Source organism: Lynx canadensis, chromosome B4 (genome assembly GCF_007474595.2).
Source record: "Lynx canadensis isolate LIC74 chromosome B4, mLynCan4.pri.v2, whole genome shotgun sequence".
Lineage (NCBI taxonomy): Eukaryota > Metazoa > Chordata > Mammalia > Carnivora > Felidae > Lynx > Lynx canadensis.
In genome coordinates, this window is record NC_044309.1 from 109,749,583 (window position 1) to 109,772,410 (window position 22,828).

Consider the following 22,828-nt stretch of genomic DNA (forward strand, 5'->3'; position numbering starts at 1 on the left):
TTTTCCTCTAGTCCTGAAAGAACTGGTTTGAAAAATAGTAATTTTATCATAGACCACTAAGAAGCAGAGTATTAACTATGTAGAAGGAATTTAGTACAACATTCCTAGTGAAATAAAATCATACTCTATGTAAACCAATGAAGCGAAGTTGATCACTTAGTAGGTACAATAACTTTCACTACAGTAGGTACCCAGTAGTTTCCAGTCATTTGTCCATCCCCCATCCATCTATCTATACATCCAATTTTACTGAATATCTGTGCTCCAGACACTGCAGAGAGCACTGGTGAGGAAACTAGTTATGATCTCCATCCTTATGATGTTTGCAGTCTAGTGAGGAAGAGAATTGTTGATCAAGGTATTGTATATATGATTAATGCCATGAGGTCAGAGTTTTCCAAAAGAAGGTAGAGGACCTAATTTTTACCATTTGCCAAGGATTATCTGAAGCCAATTTTTCAAATCCTAAAGGACTGATAACCTATAAGCTCATTTCTAAAATGATTCCATTGGCCATAGCAGGAGACTTGTGTAGAGCTATAGCACTAGGAAAACCTGACTATCCCAACTCCTTAAGCAAGCTTCTTGCCACTAACTGTTTTGGGGTATCATGTCCTCTGTATCCCCTTCCCAGAACTTAGGTTGACATTCACCACAAAGCAGTCTCAGTATCATCTATATAGATTGAATTGTGCCACAGCTTTTGCAGCAATGGGATTGCGTTTTCTCCACAACTGAAGCTTAAGAAGAACCACATGTACAGCTGTTCTTTTAGAAGCTGAAGTGTGCATCCCAGAGCATGCCCCCTTATAAGATAGGTTTCTGCACATTCACAGGGAGCAACAGTGAGGCATGATAGCCAAGCTTGGCTCCAGTTGAAAGATGCTTTGCTGAGACACAATTTCCTTCTGCCTAGTGAGGTCAGTAGTCATTTCACTTTCAGGTGAATCCAGTCCACTTTAGCCGTGCACCGAGAAAGTTTAACTTGCTCTTTGTTCACTTCATCTTGGCAGTTACTTGATGGTTCATTCTAAGCCTTATCTCGTGATTCTAGAGTCATCCCAAATTATCCATTGGCTATTAAATCACATTCATTTTGCCATACTTAATTTAATCTGTCATTCTACACTGCTAATCCAAAACCAGATTATAGGTATATGTCCATGTTATTAAAAAAATATACTCACTGCTACTTGGTGGCAAAAATAATCCATTGATATTTCGAGGTTTGCTGTGATAAAAGATACAACTGATCTTCACACAACCAAGAGGTTGAGTTTCCCAGAAGCATGAAATGCTGCAGTTTTGCTAGACAAAGGAGGTGGGGGAAATGTAATGATCAGGTGCCATACTCAAAATAAATACAACGTGCTACATGTGACAAAACTATCACGATTACTGATTTAGGATCATGTGTGTTTTCTGGCTTTCAGTGTTTCTAAACTCTGCTATTTAAAAGATGCAATGGAGGGGCGCCTGGGTGGCGCAGTCGGTTAAGCGTCCGACTTCAGCCAGGTCACGATCTCACGGTCCGTGAGTTCGAGCCCCGCGTCGGGCTCTGGGCTGATGATGGCCCAGAGCCTGGAGCCTGCTTCCGATTCTGTGTCTCCCTCTCTCTCTGACCCTCCCCCGTTCATGCTCTGCCTCCCTCTGTCCAAAATAAATAAACGTTAAAAAAAAAAAAGATGCAATGGATATTTCTAAAATATAGTCCTCCATTTTTATAAGAATTTAAATTGAGCAACATGCAAAGTGCCTAAAATTAAGTAGTGGAAGAAAGAATCATTTTTTCTCTATTGTGTTGTAAGAGTGTACATTTCAATATTATTGAAGGGAGATCCTTTTAATAAACATGATGGTGCGTAATTCTACCTGCATTTCCATGTGTCTAAATCTGCAAAGTGGATCTAAACATTTTCCCTCTCTCCATAATGAGCACACAGTGTCACTGCCAAGGGCCTCTTCACAGTGTCGGAATCGGCACTGGGAACCCTAAAAGAAACAAGCAAACAGTATAGCAAACTCAACATACTGGCGTTAGTGTTCAACAACAGTAGGTTGCTAATTAATTAAAGAAAATATGACTAGATCAAATTAGAATCACAAAAAATACTACAAAACAAAGTCATAGGTCTAAATTTTAGCAAATGTGTTTAATTTTAGTGAGAGACTGATAATATAACGATTAAATAGTACAACATGCCACAAGTCACTGATAAATTGCTACTTTTTGTTATCTGTTAGTCCATATTATTCACTAAGAGTAGATATATGAAAGCAGTGATAGTTTTAATCACAATCCAATGACAGAACAATTTAATTTCTCTTTCTGGAAAAAGCCAGTTCTTTGTTTGTCTTGTTTTTAAGAAACACCAGTCATATTCTAATTGTGAAGATGATCTCCATTAATCAATCCCTTTATTAGATAATGTTTTCTTAGTCTATGGAGATACTGTTAAGTGTGTTTCTACAGGGGAAGTGAATGGAGCTTAAACTTTATATTATTGTGGAATTTTAGGGAATTACCACATTATGCTACAATAAATCTCTGCGCTTTATGCCCTTGGTCTACAGAGATGAACAATTGCGCCAATACATATATAAACATCTTTATATACCAACAAAAGCAAATGTGGATCATTTTAATGGGATGCTACTGCTTTTTTTTTTTTTTTAGTCTGCATCTTTTACACATAGGTCCACAGTTGGAGAAACTGCAGGGCCATTATCTTTTTGACAGAGAGGTATGTCACATACAACAAAAATATTCCATTGAATTCTCTTTTGGCACATGTTCCATGTTTTTTTCTTATCTTTTATTACCCTCTTACTCCTGTCTTCACTATTTCCCCTTTTTAAAAGTGGACTTGTGGATCTCGTAGTATAGGATAGTGGACAGGGGCTAGATAAACCAGTATTTGAACTCTTGGTTCCATTACTTGTCCATAGTTACAAAGTTAATACATTACTCATTCTTTCTGTGCCTCAGTTTCCTTATCTGTATGAAAGGAATAAAATGCCCTCTTCACAGATTGTAAAAATTACGTGAGGAAGGTATTGTGGTTGCTATTATTATTGTTATTTAATAATTTAATTATTTAGTAAGAATTTACCACCCATAAATTACTGTGCTAAGTACTTGAGGATACAGCAGTAAAACAGACAAAATTCTGCACATATGGAATAGAAATTCTATTATTATTTATCATGTCTATGTTTAATTATAAGGGGACAGGCAATTGAAGTGGATTTAATTCTTAGGGTCAAAGAGGTTGAACCCATTCAGTTTTCCTAGCAGAGATGAAACACTTTAAATCACATTCATTGTGTCTTTCATTTTGGCATGAACATGAAGCTCCAAGTTTCTACATTTATTTGGTTTCAGTGAGATCCATTAATTCTAATCTCTTAAATATTTTTCCCCTTTAGCCTTAAAAACTTGAATTCATATTTAGCTAATTTGTTTATATTACTTCTTTTCCTTTTTCCACGTTATCATATGCTGTTAAATGTCAACAGGGAAAAATTCAGTAATTGGGTTAATAAATTTCAAATAGGAAATCAATTAGATTTATTAAACTAAGTTTGATAGTAAGGTGAATTTAACTTTTTGAATTTATATGATTGGAATCACACTAACCGTAACAATATGATGTATCATACAATGTTTCAATATGTTTCAGTATTAAAAATCTGATGTCTCAATGAGCCATTATATAGGCAAAACGAGACATGAAGACAAAAAATCCATAGGCATTTAACAATTGTAAACAAATAATAATTTTAATTTCCTTAGAGAAATTCAATATGTCAAAAATACATGATAAGCTTTTACTTCAGATTGAAAATATGTATAATATTTTGCAGGAAAATAATAAATTTGACTCAGCAATACAAATTATTGCCTTATCTTCCTTCATTCTACTAAAAAGCTTAAGCATGTGAAGTACCATAAATTGTACAATATTTACCTTTATGCATGTTGAATTAAAAAAGAAATAGCAGTCATTCCCAACTTCTGCCATTTTCAACTCTCTTGCTGCTAATCCAATGTTTTTTAATATAAGAATTGCAGGAATGCAAATATGAGAACTATCAGTGTGTAAGGGGGGAAAATTTCTTTTCCACAGTCTTTCAGGCTATCAGTAGTATTCCTTTAAAACTGACCTCCTGTTGACAGTATATTACACAATAGATAATTCTTAAAGAAATTTAAATTAGAAGATACCTTCTCTAGCTTTGCAGAAATGTTGAATGTGGTTGCTAGTAAGCACACAAACTGAAACTTCCAGAATTTTCCTCATTGTTACCTAATCCATTGTTTGCTCATCATAACTGACCTCACGCGTAACTGCAGGCCAGCCTATCTTAGTGAATTCTGTATGGTCTTTCTTTCTCAATTCTAGTATATTAACCAAATAGGCTAGTAAAAATAAAATATTTATCTTTTAATGTTCTGATTGAATATGGGACTTAAACTAGTTCCTAATTTCATAGTCAAAAATATTAAGTATTTCACAAGTAAATAGCTGTTTTCTAAATTCTCATTTCTATATATGGTTTAGAAAAAAAACACATTTTTAAAATATGTAAATATACTATCTATACTCCAAGATAATAAATAAAATTATTTAAATATATACTTACTGCTATCCAATGAATTGGGAAAAAATCATTCAGATTGTGTTATTTTAATAGGTACCTGGAAATAAGCTGGACTATTTATTCATCTTGTAGCTATATTCATTCATTTTTCATCCATCATAAAAGGAGGAATAACTTCTTCCTATAGCAGAAAGGTTCCAGAGTGTCTGTAAATTTTGAGAATTTGTTGAAGACAAGGTGAAGTACTCTGATTCCCAGAATGAGACATTTCAATCAGCAGTTAGAGATCTTTCTTCATCTTAGTTTTTTTACTAAAAGAACTAAAATGTAGCAAAATTTAATAAAATTATTCATAGTAGGTGATGTAGAAGATGCCATAGAGATGACAGTTTAGTAGATCAAAATGTATTTTTAAAATGTAAGGTACTTTGAATTGGAAATTAATAATATAAAGATACATGGATTCCCATTTTCGTTAAGTAAAACAGACTAATTGGTATGAACTCTCTGAATCTAATACTTTAAGGTAAAATCTAAGAAATAAAATAAAATTTAGAAAAGAGTTGTGTGCCTATAACTGTAAATAGAAAAAAGTAAAAATAATGGGTAGTATTTAAGTGAAGAAGTAGAGAATAAAGACTTGGCTAAACCCTTGAAAATATTAGCAAAGATATATATTTAAAAAAAACCTTAATATCTTGCTTTCTGTTTTGCTCTATTTTCTAACTCTAGAACAACAAAGTATTCATTTTAAGCACCTAAATTACTGAGAGCAGCATCTCTAAGAAATATCTTTCAGTGGTCTTTTCCTCCAGATAAATTCTCTCTCTGCCTATGGGCTTTTAGCTGCATGGATTATTTCCAAATACTGTTACCAAACACCATTATTGCATGATTACATGCAACATCATGGTTAACATAGGGGAAAGGATAAAAAAAAAAGGTTTTTACCTTTTAGAGTTTGTTGGGGACAATTACATTTCCATTAGACACAGCAAAAACAGGTCAAACCATGATGGGAATTTTTGTTTTGTTATTGCAAAGAACAGTAAATAGATCTGTATATTTTGGTAGTCTTTAGCATGGAGCTTTAATTTCTTCTTTTTTTTTTTTTAAACAAAACTCTCTTTTCTTTTCTTCTTTTTTTTTTTCCCCCCCTTATTCACTTCTTTCCTGATGTGAAATTCACTCTAGTCTTTCAGGAAAAGCTGTGACCATACTCAAGAGAATTTTTACTCCCTGTAATGAAGAGTGATGGGAAATTTGTCTCCACCACTGGGAGTAGGCCTGAAAATTCTGTAAGTATTTTGTGTTGGCCAAGGTAGACTCACATTGAGTGTCTTTCATCTTTGGTCACTAACACATCAGTCAGAGAAGAAAGTCTTTCAGTTTGTGATCCAATAATACCACTCTAAGTACAGGGGCTGGTAGTAACTCCTTGCTGGCTCTTCAGGTTTATGAGAATCAGGCAAAGCTATTGGCTGCTACCCATTAGAATAGGAGCCCCATTTGTAACTGTGAATTGGAACTGTGTCTCTCCCCTAACCTGGGCTCCTCTGTCTCAGCCAAAGGCTTTGCTCCAAGCACTGATAAAATCAAAGCAGTGGAAATAGAGTGTTTCCTGAGGAATGGTTAGCCTTGCTGCCACTATTCAAACAGCAAGTAGAATGTTTTAGAAGATGATCCCTCTCAGAAATGACGTAATGTTGGATCTAGAAGATTCTGTGGCAGTTTGGGAAATGGCAGTTGATAGTTGTGAGGGTTATTTAATTGTTGTTCCCTTGAGACCAATGAAACAAGCTGCTTGTTAGGATTCCTCTGGAAGAACAGAAAATCACTGATGCTTAACTATACAATACTAAGTGTCTGGTCCCAATAGCTCACGGCCAGCATCAGGTGTTCTATTCGCCCCTGTCCCTTATATATTTGGCCATTTTGTGTTTTCCTAGGAGAAAAAGATAGAAGAGGAAGTAAATACTTTGAAATGGCAAATCTCTTTTCTCTTCCTCTGTGAATCCAGTAATTAAAAAAAGCGCTTTTTTTGGGGGGGGGGTGGATATTTTATTCTTTGGAAACCCTCTTTTATATATAGATATTTTTTTCCAAGGGCTAAGTCAGGAAAATGCTGGACTCTACGGTTCTTGCCGATAACACAATTATAGAAATGAGACGTGGGTCTTGTCCAAGCAAATAAAAATGGCAGTAGTCAAAATTTCACTGGTAAGACTACTAGCCTCAACAAGACAGAAAGGCTACTATTACTAAATATTTAATATTTTATTCAATCATTAATTTATCACTTACCCTCCAATATTCTTTTAAGCACTAAGTCAAATAAAGCTGTTTTTAGCTCTGCAGCTGACTGACTCCCAACAACTCAAGCCATTTGGATTCTTTTGGAGCTCATACTGAAGATAAATGAGATTCCTATGAAAAAAATTGACAATGAAATCGGGTTTTGGATTAGTCTAATGCTAAACTTTGCATTCAGGAAAGAACATCAGAACCAATTTCGACCATACTATGCTGCACAATGAGGCGTAATCCAAACTGTATTACTATGAGGGGTGGTTTCCCAGGTGTTTTAATTGTAGCGTTTTCTAGCACTCCTCTTGGGAAATATGTTTCCATTAGGACTTGAAATGTCTCTGGATATTTCTAAACTTCTATAATGCTTCAATGAGGAACTTATTAAAGAAAACAAGCAATTAGCTTTCACCAGAATGGTGTTAAATCGCCATCTGAAATGATTCTTTACTTATAACTTGATATCATTTAATTTTCATAAATATCATCAGTTACATCAGTTATCATCAGTGTGGTTAAGTACACACAACACAGAAAACGGATCTCGTTCATGGTAACACCGGACCAACGCTCGCGGGAGTGCATACGGAGGTACTTTGGGTTTCGCACTACAAGTCCCAGAAGGCGCCGCGGTCAGGTGGCCGCTTCTACGCGTGCGTCTCCGCCACACGCTTGGCGTTGGGGGACGTGGGGGCGTTGCCGCCGTGCTTGGGCGCGCAGTGTGCGTGGCTTGAGCACGGCGGCTGTTTGCAGGGGACGCTCTCCTGGCCGGGGTGCTGTTTTGGAAACGAGCTCAGCATTCGCACTGTCTTTTGGGCCTACCATGAGGCGCCTAGGTTCGGTGCAGCGGAAAATGCCATGTGTGTTTGTGACGGAGGTGAAAGAGGAGCCCTCCACCAAAAGGGAGCATCAGGTACCGAGGTGTGCGGCCCCGTGGAGCGGCCGCGCAGGGGCTGCCGGGCGCTATAGAGCCGCCCTGCAGGTCGGGAGCTTTTTTGCAATTTTCGCTGGGGAGGTCTGGGATACGGGTCTCTACTCCCCGAGCTCCAGGTTCTCGTACCTTGTTAGCTGCAAGGGAGGGAATCTACGAGAGAAGTTTTCTGATGAGGCGATTCAAACTTGCCGTCTTATGGAAATTGAAAGCCCACATCTTAAATAGTGTTCCTTTTCTCAGGTTACCACCTTTTTGGGGAAGACCCTTTAAGATTCGCATAATCACCGCAGTCCAAACTTCTACTTTCAAGAATGTGGTGACAAAGTGGAGATTGTAGAAGACTTGCTTTGCCAGTTCTAACCTAGGAACCATGGTGGTGTTGACAACTAGCCTAATTAGGTCACTAAAGATCAGATCTCACGTATTGTTACCAGTAATTACCTGCTTGATTCTAACTAGTGTTCCCATCTCTGGGTGTTTCTCTCAGCACTGGGTTTTACACATCGAGGGACCTTAGTAAGTACTGGTGAATGATTAGTAGCCAGTATCAGGGTAATTCTTTAATATGTAGGAAAGTCCTTGATGGCAGAATCCCCAGATATTGAGTACTTTGAACTCATCATACAAAATTCATCATGTGCATTTGGCATAGGCTCCCACCCCCCTTTACATCGTTTGCACATGTGTTTTTGTTTTGAGACTGCCTTGTTTCTAGTCCCGATTTTTAGGACCTGACGTGTAGTAGGCACTGGGTGAATATTTGTTGAATTAAAGAATGAACCTTGGAACCTTTTTGTGCCAATTTTCCATTCACCTTGACACTTTTTACCTTATAACATTCTTTTTAGTGCCATTGCTGTTATAGTTCTTAATAGTTTATGCACAGTTTATGGCACTGCCTAATCGTTCTTTATTGCCATCCAGAATGATCATTGTTAGGGTCTTCCCTAGTCAAAACCCTGCAGTTAACTAGTAAATGTCTGTAGCAGTAGTTGCCAAACTTGTATTTTTTTAGTCATAACAAACCAAGTAGTGATTCACTCTAGCTGCGATTCTCAACTTTGTACGTTGGGGGTGGAGGCATGTAGTTTGTAAAAGGACCCTACACCCGGAAAAATAAGCCCCTGTTCATGTCCCTCTGTAGTTAAGATTAGCTTACACTATTATTTATAGCATAGTATCCAAATCCTTAACTGTAATTCAAGGCTTCCCATTAATCAGGTCCATTCTACTCTTGAAGTGCCTGTTGGACCTACCATGAGGTGCCTGGGCTCAGTGCAGCAGAAAATGCCATGTGTGTTTGTGACAGACTTGCTTCCTTAAAGGGAAGTCTCTATTTGAATAAAGTGTTTCATCCTGTGAACACTCCGGGCACAGTCTTGTCTATTTTTGCTCAGGCTGTGCACTTTGCCTGGATTACTTTCAGGATTTTCGAATCAGACCTTCTCTGAAATCTTTGATCATCTTAGTTATCCCAGTGAGTTCTTCCACCCAGAAGTTGTAGAGGATCACTCAGTTGACATTTACTATTACTTTTTAAACATACATGCCTTGTTTTTCCAGTCACAGTTTAAAGACTTCAATGAGACGGGGAACTTTGTGTACCCTTTGGTATCTTACATTGTCTTTTGGACATGTTGCTAGCAAAGAGTGGTTGAAAATTGATTCTTATGGAAGGAATATTTGGGGACTCAACAAGAGCTCCATCAGAGTAATCTCCTCCGTAGGATCGTTGGTAAATTTGAAAACACACAAACATTGCTGTTGGGCCAAACCTCCTCTCTTCTGTTACCACAGGTTAAATTGATATCGTCTGCTACTAATTGCAGAAGTTAGTGATAAATCCCCGATCATTGTTTTATCTTGAAAGTACTGAGTCAGGAACAGAATGGTGCTAATTTCCTAAGTCTACCTGACTCTGAAATAGTACTTCCACATACTAGTTTTAAACCTGTACACACCAGTATTGTGCAGTATTTATCACATGAAAGTTGAATGTTAATTTATACTGTAAAATGGCGGCTTAAGTCTTTCTCAGTAATAAAAATAAGTTACAGATAAAAAGTTGGTAGGAATCGCAGAAACTGTCTTTTCCTCCATTCTTGTTGGTCTTGGCGGCTCTTCCTGACAGTAGGAAAACCGTAAGTTTTGCAATTTACTGCTAAAGCTGAAAGAGTCCCATTTGTTTTTCTTCTTAGCATCAATTATAAATACCTGACATTGTATTACACATTCTGTTACTATTTTCCCACTCATTCAAATGAAAGTTCTACCAAAGGCAGGTATTCTTTTTTTATTAACCTCTATATATCCTAGTGTGGAGGACAATGCTTACTTGACCCATAGAAGGCATTTAGCAAATAATTGTCAAGTTGTCAAGTGGATGACAGTCTGTGCTAGGGATACAGTGCTGCATAGGACACGGTTCCTGGTCAGCTCATTATGGTGGATAAAGAAACATGAGTAATTGCAAATCTGTGTGAGAAAACAGGTATTGCTGTGATAGAAAGGAAGGTGATTCATGAGAATTTCACGGGACAAATGTTTTTAAATTGTCTTGAAAGGTAAGCAAGAGATTATACTTTAGAAATAGTGAAATTAGGAACATTTCAGGTGGGAGTATGTGTGAAGGTGTAGAGACTGTTGATCTTAAACCAGTTTTCTTTCTCTCTTTTTAAGCCATTTAAAGTTTTGGCAACTGAAACTATAAGTCACAAGGCATTAGATGCAGATATATACAGTGCAATTCCAACAGAAAAAGTGGATGGAACATGTTGTTATATTACTAACTATAAAGGTAAAATAAAACTACTACAAATATTATTGTTATTAATGTTTGTTTTTGAGAGAGACAGACAGTGCGAGTAGGGGAGGGGCAAAGAGAGAGGGAGACACAGAATCCGAAGCAGGTTCCAGGCTCTAAGCCCGATGAGGGGCTCAAACCCACGAAACGCGAGATCGTGACCTGAGCCAAAGTTGGACGCTTAACTGACCACGCCACCCACGCACCCCTACAAATATCTTTAATCACTTTGCAAACTATATATATCTGAAATGGGGCATTTACCCTTCATAAACCCTTCGCACTCTAACTATAATAGCACAATAATAAAGTCACAAATGTTACACTTATCTTTCTCTTGAGGGAGGAAAAGGTAATTAACATTTAATACTCATTAAAGGCAGACAATGTGATAAATGCTTTATACATGTTATCTCTAATTTGCACAGTAACCTCTCCATTTCACAGATACGGAAACCGATCTTCAGAGAACTTAAATAATTTGTCCAAGACCATATAATTAATGAATGACTGAATAGGTGATGGAACCTATGTTTAATCCTAAACCTTGTTCTTATGCCACTGATTCTGCTGCCAACTCCTTAGTTTTTATTACTATTGGCAATATCTAATTGATTTCAATTTAATGCCTTTTAAGAGCTAGAAACTAAAATAGAAATTGTCAGTTAAGGAAAAAAAATGCATTGAAAGGAGAAATGATCTTTGTGATTTCCTGAGGATAGTGAAATGGCCTCTTAATTCCAGCAAGAGAAACAGAACAGTTAAATGTAAACTAGACACATTCCTGTTATCAGGAAATCTTTTCTGAAGTGCATATTTTTCCATTTTTAATTGTGATTAAAATACACATAACACAATTTACTATCTTAACACATTTTAGTGTACAGTTCATCGTTATGCTACTCTCACCTCCATCTATCTGCAGAACTCTTCATCTTGCAAAATTGAAACTCAGTACCCATTAAATAATTCACCGTTCCTCCTCATCTAGTCCTTGACAACCACCATTCTACTTTGTCTCTATGGTTTTGACTGTTCTAGATACCTCATACATCTGGAATCATACAGTATTTGTCTTTTTTTGACAAGCTGATTTCAGTGTTCATCCGCGGTGTAATTCCTGTCAGAATTCCCTTCCTTGTTAAGGCTGAGTAACATTTCACTGTGTGTATATACTACATCATGTTTGTATTACCACATAATTTTATGTGTGTGCCACATAGTTTCATGTATGTGGCATTCATCCCTCATTGTACACTTGGGCTGCTTTCACATTTTGGCTGTTATAAACAATGCTGCTGTGAACATGGTGGGCAAATCTCCTTGAGACCTGCTTTCAATTCTTTTGGGTATATATTCAAAGAAATTGAATTGCTAGCTCATATAGTAATTCTGTTTTTAATTTTTTGAGGAACTGCCGTACTGTTTTCCATAGTAGCTGCATGATTTATGTTCCTATCCACAGTGCACAAAGGTTGCAGTTTCTCCACATCCTCACCAACACAAATGTTTGTTTGGTTAGTAGCCATTTTAATGGGTATGAGTGAAATGAGTTTTTTATATTTAGTAGTAAAAAGGACAAAAGGTCCGTTCAACCAGAAATGACAATAAATTTTAATCTGGTTCTTCATATTATTTACTGGGATAGTTAATAGGTAATACATAATGTCTGAAACAAACTATAATCAATAATTTCAAAGTATATTTGAAGAAACTAAAAGATTTTTCAGGCTTTCATATTTACATTAAAAAACTTAAATATGCATCATTATGTATGATGTATAATAGTGGCAGTTAAGCATGAATGGATTATTAAAGAAAACTTACAGGACAGGACCCCAAATGACAGTGATTGCAAATCCTCAGTTTATTGCAGGTAAAGGGTACACAGCATTATCAAGGGCATGAAAAGTAAGGATGTACATCACAGCAAAGGGTCTGGGAAGACCAGGTGAAAGCACCTGTTGGTACCCTCCCCACCGACCCTCCTCTCCATTGCTCCCAGCCCCCAAGGTCCTAATGGGACACACTTTCTCAAATCAGGAACCACTGATGTATGAAGAGAACACACTTCGGTAATGGAATCCAAATGGAGTCTCAGCTGGGGATTTTTATTGTTTTTAGTTTATTTATTATTTTGAGAGAGAAAGGCAGAGAGAAGGGAGAGAGAATCCTAAGCAGGCTCCACACTGTCAGTGCAGAGCCTGAAGTGGGGCTTAAACTGAGATCATGACCTGAGCTGAAATCAAGAGTTGTACGGTTGGTTAACTGACTGAGCCACTCAGGCACCCCTCAGCTGAGGAATTTTACATTCTGCTGGTCACAGAGGCATGCATCTTCCTGCTAAGTAACCAGCCTCAACCGCAGAGCCCTCCAGGAGTCTTACTAAAACCAGGTAGAAGACTCATTAATGTCTCACTGCTGTAAGTAAAGAATGCAGGCACACTGCCTGAAACTTCTAGGTCCATGATTACAAATCACTAATAATCACTGTTTCATGCCTTGACCAGGGATCAGAGCCATGCAAAACAGCTCAGCCTAATTACAGATTTTTGGGAACTAACCCTTAGAGCACACAGTTACGTTTCAGGAAAAGTGTGAATATGATAATCTGGATATGTTTCCATTTAGTATAGAAGTAGCTTGCTCACAAATTCTAGTTGCTAATAAAATATGGCAGTGGAATGTCCTTATGACAGCGTTACATATTTACTTTTATCTCAGGTTTACCATTCTTCAACCAAAGACTTCAGTCTTATTACATCAGGTACTGCTGGTAAGAATACATCACATACGGTGTCTGTTAGAATACATATTTACCTTTGTTATCTAGGATTGCTGCTTTTAGGGAAGGTCACCCTACTGTTTATTGAAAAACTTTATACTGAAATGTCTTCCAAGATAAGTCTTATTGTTTGCCTCTTATACTTTTCCCTTTTATTATTAATATCATTTTTTTAGGTCAGCCATACCTTTGGGCTCGACTAGATAGAAAACCTAACAAATTAGCTGAGAAAAGATTTAAAAATTTTCTACATTCAAAACAAAACTCAAAAGGTTAGTGAGCCTTTTTCTTTTCCTTTTTTTTTTTCATTTTTTCTGATTTAAATCTATAGTTTTTGGCTTATTTCTTGCTGTGGTATTCTACACATTATATCCTTCTTAAAATTTAAGCACTTAGGGAAAAGAAGAAAATTGTAATTGAGTATCTTTATATGTAAGGTTGTTATTGAAAAATATTTTAAATTGTTTTCCTAACATTTTTATGACTCATTAGAGTATGTTGATATTAAAACTACATATTTCTATATATATATGTTATAAAGAGTAACACATTTTGGTTTTGTTATCTAAGAGAGAAGTCCATAATTTTATGAATCAGGCACAAATCTCAAAGGATTATCAGTATTTTTAATTATTATGTTAAAGTGCCTCTAAGTATTTTATAAGTAGATACATACATTAATCATTATATATCCACTCTTTCATGTATATATTTATATATACACACTTATAGTGTATTAAAAATTTATCATAAATCTACACATACTGGAACATTGGCTACTTTAGAGTTTTATGCACTATTTACTTATGGTGGTGGGTTCAAAATTGAAAATTTAAAGCGCTAGTATACTCTAACCCTGAGAAGTGCAGTCACATGGTGTTGATGATGGAGCATAATTATGATACCTGAATGGGGTTTACTACCTGTTCCCACGTTGAATTTATTCAGTCTTTTTAATTTTTTTTTTAAAGCATCACCACATATAAAATTATTGAACTATTTTAGAATTTTTTTGGAATGTTGAGGAGGACTTCAAACCTGTTCCAGAGTGCTGGATACCAGCGAAGGAAATAGAACAATTAAATGGGAATCCGATGCCTGATGAAAATGGACACATTCCTGGTATCATGAAAACTTTTCTAAAATGTGCTTTTGTTTTTACTTGTAAAAAGAACAAAAGATCCAGAAATTGCATAATTTAATTTTAATCTGGTTCTTTATAGTATTTATCTGTATAACACAAAATTTCTGAATCTAATTTATATTAATAATATAAAGATGTTTTATATTAAAAATGTCCTCACAGGTTTAGAATCTTCTCTGAGTTAGTTTGCTACCTATAGTTTCTGGGGATGCGAAAATTTTTGCAAAAGTGTGCTGAATGGAAAGATACCCCAGATTAAGGTTTAGTTCAGCAGGCATGTCTTGAGTACCTATAATGTGCAGAATACTCAGGTTCTAGTAATACAAAAATGAAGATCAGAACCTTGATCTTTTAGACACGAGAGGAAATGCAATATTGGTCTGATTTAAGAACTAAAAGGAAAGCATCCACAGGGTATAGTCAGAGAAAACAGGAAGAACTCTAGATCAGCCTGTGGTGTTCAGAGGAGGCTTCTAAGGGGAGAGGACATCTGTACTGAAGCTTAGGAACCAGGAAGTTAGCTGGCAGGGAAGAGAGAAGGTCAGCTTAGGCAAACTCCCATGAAGAGCAGAGATTTGGAGTCTTGGAAGTTTTATGTAATGCTTCTCTGTGGCTGGAATGTTTAGGGTGTATGACCCTGGAGGACATTATAAAAGTTGAGGCTGGAGATGTGGAATGGGCTCAGATCTTAAAGGGGTTTATATTTCATTTAAAGGAGTTTGAAGTTCATCCTGAAGTTGATTGTTAAGCAGGGGTGCAGCAGAACTAAATTTAAATTTTTAAAGCAGGATTATGATAAAAGTAGGTTGGGTTTCCCTGGAGACTAATGGACCAGTAAATTATTATAGTCACCTGAATGATTACTGAAGGCCAAAGATAGGACGGTCACAATGGCATATGTAGCCTAGTGATTGTTTGATAAAGAATTGTCCACAATGAAGGATCCTATTCTGGTAACAGGAGTTGGGTGAGGAATAGCAATAACGTTCAATACATGTGGAATCAATACATTATCAGTAAATATTGGAACAGTGCAGTGAATTGTGGAACACTTAATACATGGTCTGTTGTCCTTGAAACTGGAGATAAAGTGGAGAGAAATCTTAAAAAATAAATAAGTTTCAGTTCTTGAAAAGGTAAATTTTCTGGTAAAGGAATGCTGAGTGCTCTGTACTGAATCACCAAACAGGTTAATTCCTCAACAGAATAAAAAATAACCTTATTATTAAAAAATGATTGTGATTGAGTAGCAAAACTGTTAACATTATCACTGATTAAAAAATGATAATCTGTGTGTGATAAACATTCAAAAAACATTGAGAATTTACAACAAAAGTAAAATTACCTCACGTCTAAATCCAAAGAACAGCAATGTAGTAATAGTGTTTTCTTTGCCTGATAGGTTGGGTACCAGTGGAGAAAAACAACAAACAGTATTGCTGGCATTCCTCTGTAGTTAATTATGAATTTGAAGTTGCCCTGGTACTGAAGCATCATCCTGATGATCCTGGTCTTTTGGAAATTAGTGCAGTGCCGCTATCAGATCTCCTAGAACAAACACTGGAGCTTATCGGAACAAATATTAATGGAAACCCATATGGTGAGTGAAGCCTTTTCCTATTTAGTTACAGTAACTGTCACTTGTAAAGAACTTCCTGGGTTCAACTTAAAACACACACACTAAAGAAATGACTAATAAGAGTTAAATAGCCTTGAGAATTATAGCCATTTCTATTTATGTCCATGGAGAAATTTATTCATGACTCTAACCATTAATTCAAAAGGTTGAATTAACTTCTCATTCTTTCCTATGATAACATTATAGAGCTATTTATGAAAGGTAATTATTCAAGTGTAACTTTTTGTTTTTTAAAATTTATGTGAACTGAGTTGAATGAAAACTATGTGTTTTCATGGCTAGGTAATTAGTTTAGTATTAATAGCTAAGAATAAATTAAAGAATTGACACTGAATAGTATAATGAGCATTAGAATCTGTACTATGACGAATGGAGTCGAAGTCCAGAGGGCACTGGGGAGTACACTGTTGATAGGCAGATGAAGCTGGATTCAAGGACATTAAAGCTGGAATAGGAAAATCCTGTATAGAGATCAGAAGCTGACTGATTGGCAGGTATAAAGAAGTTACGATAGTAATTATACAAGTTATCAGAGATCCAGTGTGTCTGTTTGGCAAACATTGAATGATAAGTGAACTTGGCTAATGGTATAGAGAAGGGGTTGGCAGACGTCTGTAAAAGTACAGATAATAAATACTTAGGTTCTGTAGGCTATACCTCTGAAACAAGGCCATAAACAGTACTTAAAAGAATGGGTATAGGGGCGCCTGGGTGGCTCAGTCGGTTAAGCGGCCGACTTCGGCTCAGGTCATGATCTCATGGTCCGTGAGTTCGAGCCCCGCGTCGGGCTCTGTGCTGACAGCTCAGAGCCTGGAGCCTGTTTCAAATTCTGTGTCCCTCTCTGACCCTCCCCCGTTGATGCTCTGTCTCTCTCTGTCTCAAAATAAATAAACGTTAAAAAAATTAAAAAAAAACCAAAACAACAAATGGAATTATGTTAATAAATATAATGCTTAAAAAAAAAAAAAAAAAAGAATGGGTATAACTGTGTTCCACTGAAACTATGAAAACAGGTGTTCGGTTGGATTTGGCCCACAGGTCATAGCTTGCTGACCCCTAGTGTAGAGTATATGAAGGTGAAATTTAGATTTAATGAGGTAAGGTGACACTTCTGAATGAGATCACTTGTGGTATATCTCTCTTCCAGGAAACCAACTAAACTTTTTGGTAAATTTATTCCTAAATGTTTTAAAAGGCTTTAAAGGGCTTTTTTATTTGGAGAAGTAAATGTTCTCATTTCTTTTTGAAACCTTTATGTGCCTAATGGAAATTTTTACCATTTAGGGTTAGGAAGCAAGAAGCATCCATTACATCTTCTTATACCACATGGGGCATTTCAAATAAGAAATCTACCAACCTTGAAGCACAATGATCTATTATCCTGGTTTGAAGGTTGCAGAGAGGGTAAAATTGAAGGAATAGTATGGCATTGCAATGATGGCTGTTTAATCAAGGTAATGGCAAAAATAGCTTGTGGGATTATTTCGTCTTGTTCCTAAAACAAAGTAGAAGTGGCACGAGAATACTCTGTACAAATTGCAGTTAATTCTAATGTGTTGTAAAGAAATTTAATTTCCTCATCTCACATGCCACCATTCTTTATATGATAAAATAATGTTTCCCAATGTGCATTCATTCTCTGGGGCTTTGGTTGTCCTACATGGCCTTCAGAATTAAGGTGATGAAAATGTCTGGAAAAACTGCACATTACATATTCCCTTCTTGTGGATGTTGCACATGAATGCTCTCTGAGATAATCAGCATAGTTTAACTCCACACTTCCCAAACTTGATTATAGAATTTGAGTTAAAAGTGCCAGGGTGACAGTTAATATTTACAGAATCAATTTGTTTATACTTTGTGCCCTTTCTGTCTCTTGGATTTGTCTACTCGATTTCGGACAGGTTCCTGAAATTAGTAATGTTCAAAATTGGACCTTTGTCATACCAACCCCAACTCCCAGCAATTCAAAACATTAGATAGCATTTTTAACCCCTCTCTCCATTACATACAATTATTTCTTAAAGATTCTGATCTATTGAATATATACTTCTCCCCAACCAGTTGGCATTTAATTTTAAGTTAAGCCAAAATTCATGCTTGATTTACTATATCACCCTCCTAAATGTTACCTTTCAGTCTTCTCCCTTTTCTGTCCATTCTTCACAGTAAGTGAAAATGTTACTTTGCTACATAAAACTGCTTAGTGGCATAAAGATTATTCATGACAGGACCCTTGCTTCACTTTCTGGAACTGCTGTACATCCCCAGCTGCTAAGCATACCCATACTGTATATGTCCTAACCATACTTAAGTAACTGCAGTCAGAGCAAAAAGCACCATTCTATCCCATGATATCTAGAATGCCTCTCCGCCCATATTTTTCAATTGGCTAGCTTCTGCACTCAGCAACAGACTCCATTATATTTTTATGGAGCCCCTGATTATGTTCCTGGCAGGTTTCCAGGTGCTGGAAATACAGAGTCAACAAAACAATGTCTGTGCCTTCATGAAGCTCACAGTCTAATGGGGAAGATAGACAGTAACACGTAAATAAATAATATGTCAGGAGAAGAACAGCTATGAAAAAAAAAGGGTAAGAAAGTGGAGCCTTAAATAGTGCCTGGCAGATGGTGGGCACTCAAATATTTGGAAGTGAATGAAGGTAATAAATTCTAAAATCTAAATACCCTTTTTCTCTTTTTAGGTTCATCGACATCATCTTGGTTTATGCTGGCCAATTCCAGATACTTACATGAATTCAAAACCCGTTATTATCAACATGAACCTGAACAAGTATGACCATGCCTTTGATACTAAGAGTTTGTTTAATCTTCTTTCAAAAATAGATAATCAGAAATTTGGCAGACTCAGAGATATCATACTTGATGTATAAACTAGAAATGCAATTAAAAAACAGCTTTATTATATTTAAACCTTGAATATTCTGCCATGTGGGGAAGGTAAAAAATCTCAAGGTTCAGTGTCTAATATAGCAATACATCTTCTAGCATTTCAGGAAATGAATTTCCCAGTTGCAAATGTCTATTCAAGATTTTATTTAGAAGCAGCAAATGAATTTCAACCACTAAACTTAAAAAAATGTAATAGTAATCTCCCACCTTGTACAAAGGTTGGATTCTACCATTACTGGGTAGTAATTTAAAAACAGCAGTTAAACAATTCTGGATCATTAATTTTGAGGATTAAAGAATTTAAAAAACAATTTAATCTTACTAGACACTTAACAAAACATATAGCTGTAACCTCATAACATGTTTATATACATGTACATATATAAAATTAGTCTTAACACACATAAGTATGTAAGTATATGTAAAAGTCCAATTTTAAATGTTAAAATTATTAAAGTTCACCCTCATACTCTTTAAAAAACTTAAATATTATGAATGTACAGAAATTCATCATAGCTCATTTGACAGACATAATTTAAAAATCTTCAAAATATACTTTTCTAATGTTTAAAATTTCATATTTTAAATTACTAAATTTAAAATTCACTAAATTTTAGTAAATTTCCAATTTAATTTTAAATTGGATATCTAGTACATTTTACTAAAACTTCCAAGGTACAGGATATGGAGATGGAAATCATGTAGGTCAGAGACTTGATTTCCTGATGGAGTTTTAACTTACAAAGTTAATAAATAAATAAAACTACAGTTATAGGTGGTCCTTAATAAATGGGGAAATTAGCAGGACTTTCCTCTTCATCTTCAGACTGTTCAGAAGCAGCAACGGGACTGCTTAATTCAACTCCAAATTGTTCAGAAAGTTTTTTTAACTTCTCTTCTAAGAGAATATTCTTTTTCACTTCTTCTTATAATTATACTTCAGATCTTCAATTTCTTCAAAAAATGAAGGATCAAAGTTTTCCAGTTCTTTTTTCAGCTTTTTTATTTCCTCCTAATAGAAACATGATAACTTTAAAAGGTATAGGTAGGAATAAAATACATTCTTTAGGTTTGAAATAAAGAGATGTAATTGCAAACATAAAATCCAAAGTAACTTGAATAATCAAATAGAAACTATATAGGCAGAAGTATTTTCTTAGGATTCTGTTAATAAGGTATCACTGTACAAGGTTTTAAGTAACAAACTTGTTAACTGGCAAATCAAACTGTTCTGTAAATTATGTCCTAGTCTTTGGAATTTATCAGTTCTTAAATTGTGTGTGTAGGGGGTGGATATTTAATCTTTATCCAGAAGCATATCAGATACTCTCACTGAGGTAATCAAAGACTTGGCTATTCACTACACAAGTTATGTTGGTTAAGATTCTTTGGTTTAGGCTTCATTTATATTTTTACAAATACCTATTTTTTTAATAGTCGACTTCATATATATGTGTATGTGTGTGTTTATATATATTTAGGATTAGGAAACTCTAGAACTTCTACCTGGATAATAGCCTCTGGTAAGGGACCATTTGAACTTTAGTGACCATTTTAGAATAGGCCAGTGATTACTAGTTAATTCTCCAATTCATGCTCTCTCGTTCTGTTTATAGATTCTTTAAGAGATAAAGCATAGCAAGTATCTTCTTTAAGGGAGCTATTCTTGAAAAGAATTTCAAAAGTGAAATAAAAGGCACTGTTCCCAGTGTGACCCAAAACTTAAGAAAATATATTAAAATAATGAGCTATATTTGTGAAAATTAAAAATAAATTTACTCTTAATCCTATTTGTTTTGTCTGTTTTTTTTTTTTTTTTTTTTTTGTAGCTCTTCAGTATTTTTAACATCGATAAATATAATGAACTCTGAAATGTTAAGGTCAAAATATTAAGTATATTATGTAACCCCAGGAGTTTTTAGGATGCATACTTAAAACTCATAGTGTTCATAAAAATTGTTTTTAACAGCTTTTTTCACAAAACATTTATAATATAATTGATAAAATTAATTACCTTCAAATACTGCTTTTCTATATCTGAGGTTTTGAGCTGTGTCTCTAACTCTTTACCTTTTTCTGTTAGTTGATCAAGATCTGCCAAAAAAATTATAAAAATTAGACTCACTTTCCCCAGTCTGACAACAGGATTTATTTTAGAGAACATAAGTAGAAAACTGATGAAACCAGAACCTGGAAAAATATGGCGTTTTATGACTGGAACACTTTTCAGGATGTGAATACTGTAATGATACCTCTCAGGTAATTCTGTAGCAGACCAAGAGAAAAGGAATATGCTAGGTATTAACTGTGTAGAATCAGTTAATTTTTACATGGGAGAAATTATTTTCCAGAGAAAAAATATAGAGCAGGAAAATGTTAGGTACTCAAAGTACAGCCAAAGAGTAAGTAGACTGTTGTTAGGGAAGGGGCTCTAACCCAAGTTGGGTATCGGCCAAGGCTCCCGATATCCAACAGTACTGGCTGTTCCGTATCGGTCAATACACATTTACTGTGTAATTACTACGTGAAAAACTTGGTAGGCAGTGTGGAATAATACACCCTAAATACCGTGGTTGGAAAACATTAAGTACACAAATAGAGCACAAAGGCTTTAATTTATTAGATTCTTACACCCCCCTCACCTGAGTTAACATATCTCTAATTTTATAGTGAGAATCAGTGGACATGTAGGATTTACTTAATTGCCCTCTTTGCTAGAACCATTTTCTTTAAACACTACATAGGTCATATTTTGCAGCCATTGAAGGGTTAAAATTTTAAAAGTAATGCTCAAGTTGAAATATAATGGGCAGTTGACATTTTCATGAATGAGATAGGAAGCATATTCTATTAAGGATCATTTGGAATGGTCCCCTAATCATAAGTTGAAGACAGGAAATATTTTCCTCATCCTTTCCTTTGGGAATAGAGTTAGCAGAACCATATTAATTGGAAAGCAGAGCAAAATATTTTTCAAAATTTCACTCACCTTTGTAGAAAGTGCTAATGATTTTTTTTAGAGTTGGTTCTTAATCACTGGGATGCTATATGTTACAAAGATTAGTAATAGTGCAGCAAAAGTGATTATATGTATAGCACTTCCTGAAAGTTAGCTTAATGATATTTGATAGCTTGATAGAAATGGTGAATTCTGTTCTAAAGGATATACCAATTAATAACAATACTTGACTATTTCATACAACTTTTTCACTATTCTCCCACATATTTCTGTTGCTACTTTGTATTTAAATAGTGCTTTAGGATTGCCAAGACAGTTTTGGTTTGATTTTGAACCTTAACAGTCTTTGAAATATAACAGGTATCCTTCTCTATCTTCTTTAAATAGATGAAGAATATAGGGTTCAGAAATTTCCTCTCAGGAAAGTGAGGTTTAGAGAGAACTAGCCTAATGTCAACAGTATTAACAAGTCTTTGGTACTGTGCTAGTCTAGTACACTAAGCTGGCTGCGATAAGAGATCCTGTTGTGGGGAACCTGGGTGGCTTGTCGGGTAAATGTCCAGCTTCGGCTCAGGTCACGATCCTACAGCTTGTGGGTTTGAGCCCCACACTGGGCTCTGTGCTGACCGCTCAGCCTACAGCCCTGCTTCAGATTCTGGTGTCTCCTCTCTCAGCCCTTCTTCCTGCTCATGCTCTTTCTCAAAAATAAACATTAAAAAAAAATTTAAGAGATCCTG

The 22,828-nt window shown here is 35.6% G+C and overlaps 3 protein-coding genes across 5 annotated transcripts in view; 1 reads left to right on the forward strand and 2 right to left on the reverse strand.

The window, feature by feature from the left end:
• Window positions 1-1,899, reverse strand: part of CB4H12orf50 (chromosome B4 C12orf50 homolog) — a 36,821-nt gene extending 34,922 nt beyond the window's left edge. Inside the window, exons 1-2 of one of the 2 annotated variants that reach the window (XM_030323342.1) lie at window positions 1,873-1,899; window positions 1,188-1,308 (exon numbers count right to left, since the gene is read on the reverse strand). In XM_030323342.1, coding sequence (XP_030179202.1) covers window positions 1,188-1,308; window positions 1,873-1,884 — 133 coding nt within the window. In that variant the 5' untranslated portion in view covers window positions 1,885-1,899. The remainder of the gene's footprint in view (window positions 1-1,187; window positions 1,309-1,872) is intronic. The other variant, XM_030323343.1, reaches the window with a different exon arrangement.
• Window positions 1,900-7,617: 5,718 nt separating this feature from the next.
• On the forward strand, window positions 7,618-19,674 carry CB4H12orf29 (chromosome B4 C12orf29 homolog). 2 transcript variants are annotated; one of them, XM_030323344.1, is made up of 7 exons: window positions 7,618-7,894; window positions 10,526-10,643; window positions 13,611-13,706; window positions 14,440-14,556; window positions 15,981-16,178; window positions 17,502-17,671; window positions 18,925-19,674. In XM_030323344.1, exons 1-7 carry the CDS (start codon window positions 7,736-7,738, stop codon window positions 19,111-19,113), a joined length of 1,047 nt encoding a protein of 348 aa, XP_030179204.1. In that variant the 5' UTR covers window positions 7,618-7,735; the 3' UTR covers window positions 19,114-19,674. The 2 variants fall into 2 exon arrangements, with proteins under 2 accessions (XP_030179204.1, XP_030179205.1); XM_030323345.1 differs by having other exon boundaries at window positions 7,618-7,825.
• Window positions 19,269-22,828, reverse strand: part of CEP290 (centrosomal protein 290) — a 92,995-nt gene continuing 89,435 nt past the window's right edge. The window contains 3 exon segments of the mRNA XM_030323337.1: window positions 19,269-20,060; window positions 20,063-20,144; window positions 21,147-21,226. Of these exon segments, the coding sequence (XP_030179197.1) occupies window positions 19,915-20,060; window positions 20,063-20,144; window positions 21,147-21,226 (308 nt within the window). The 3' untranslated portion in view covers window positions 19,269-19,914.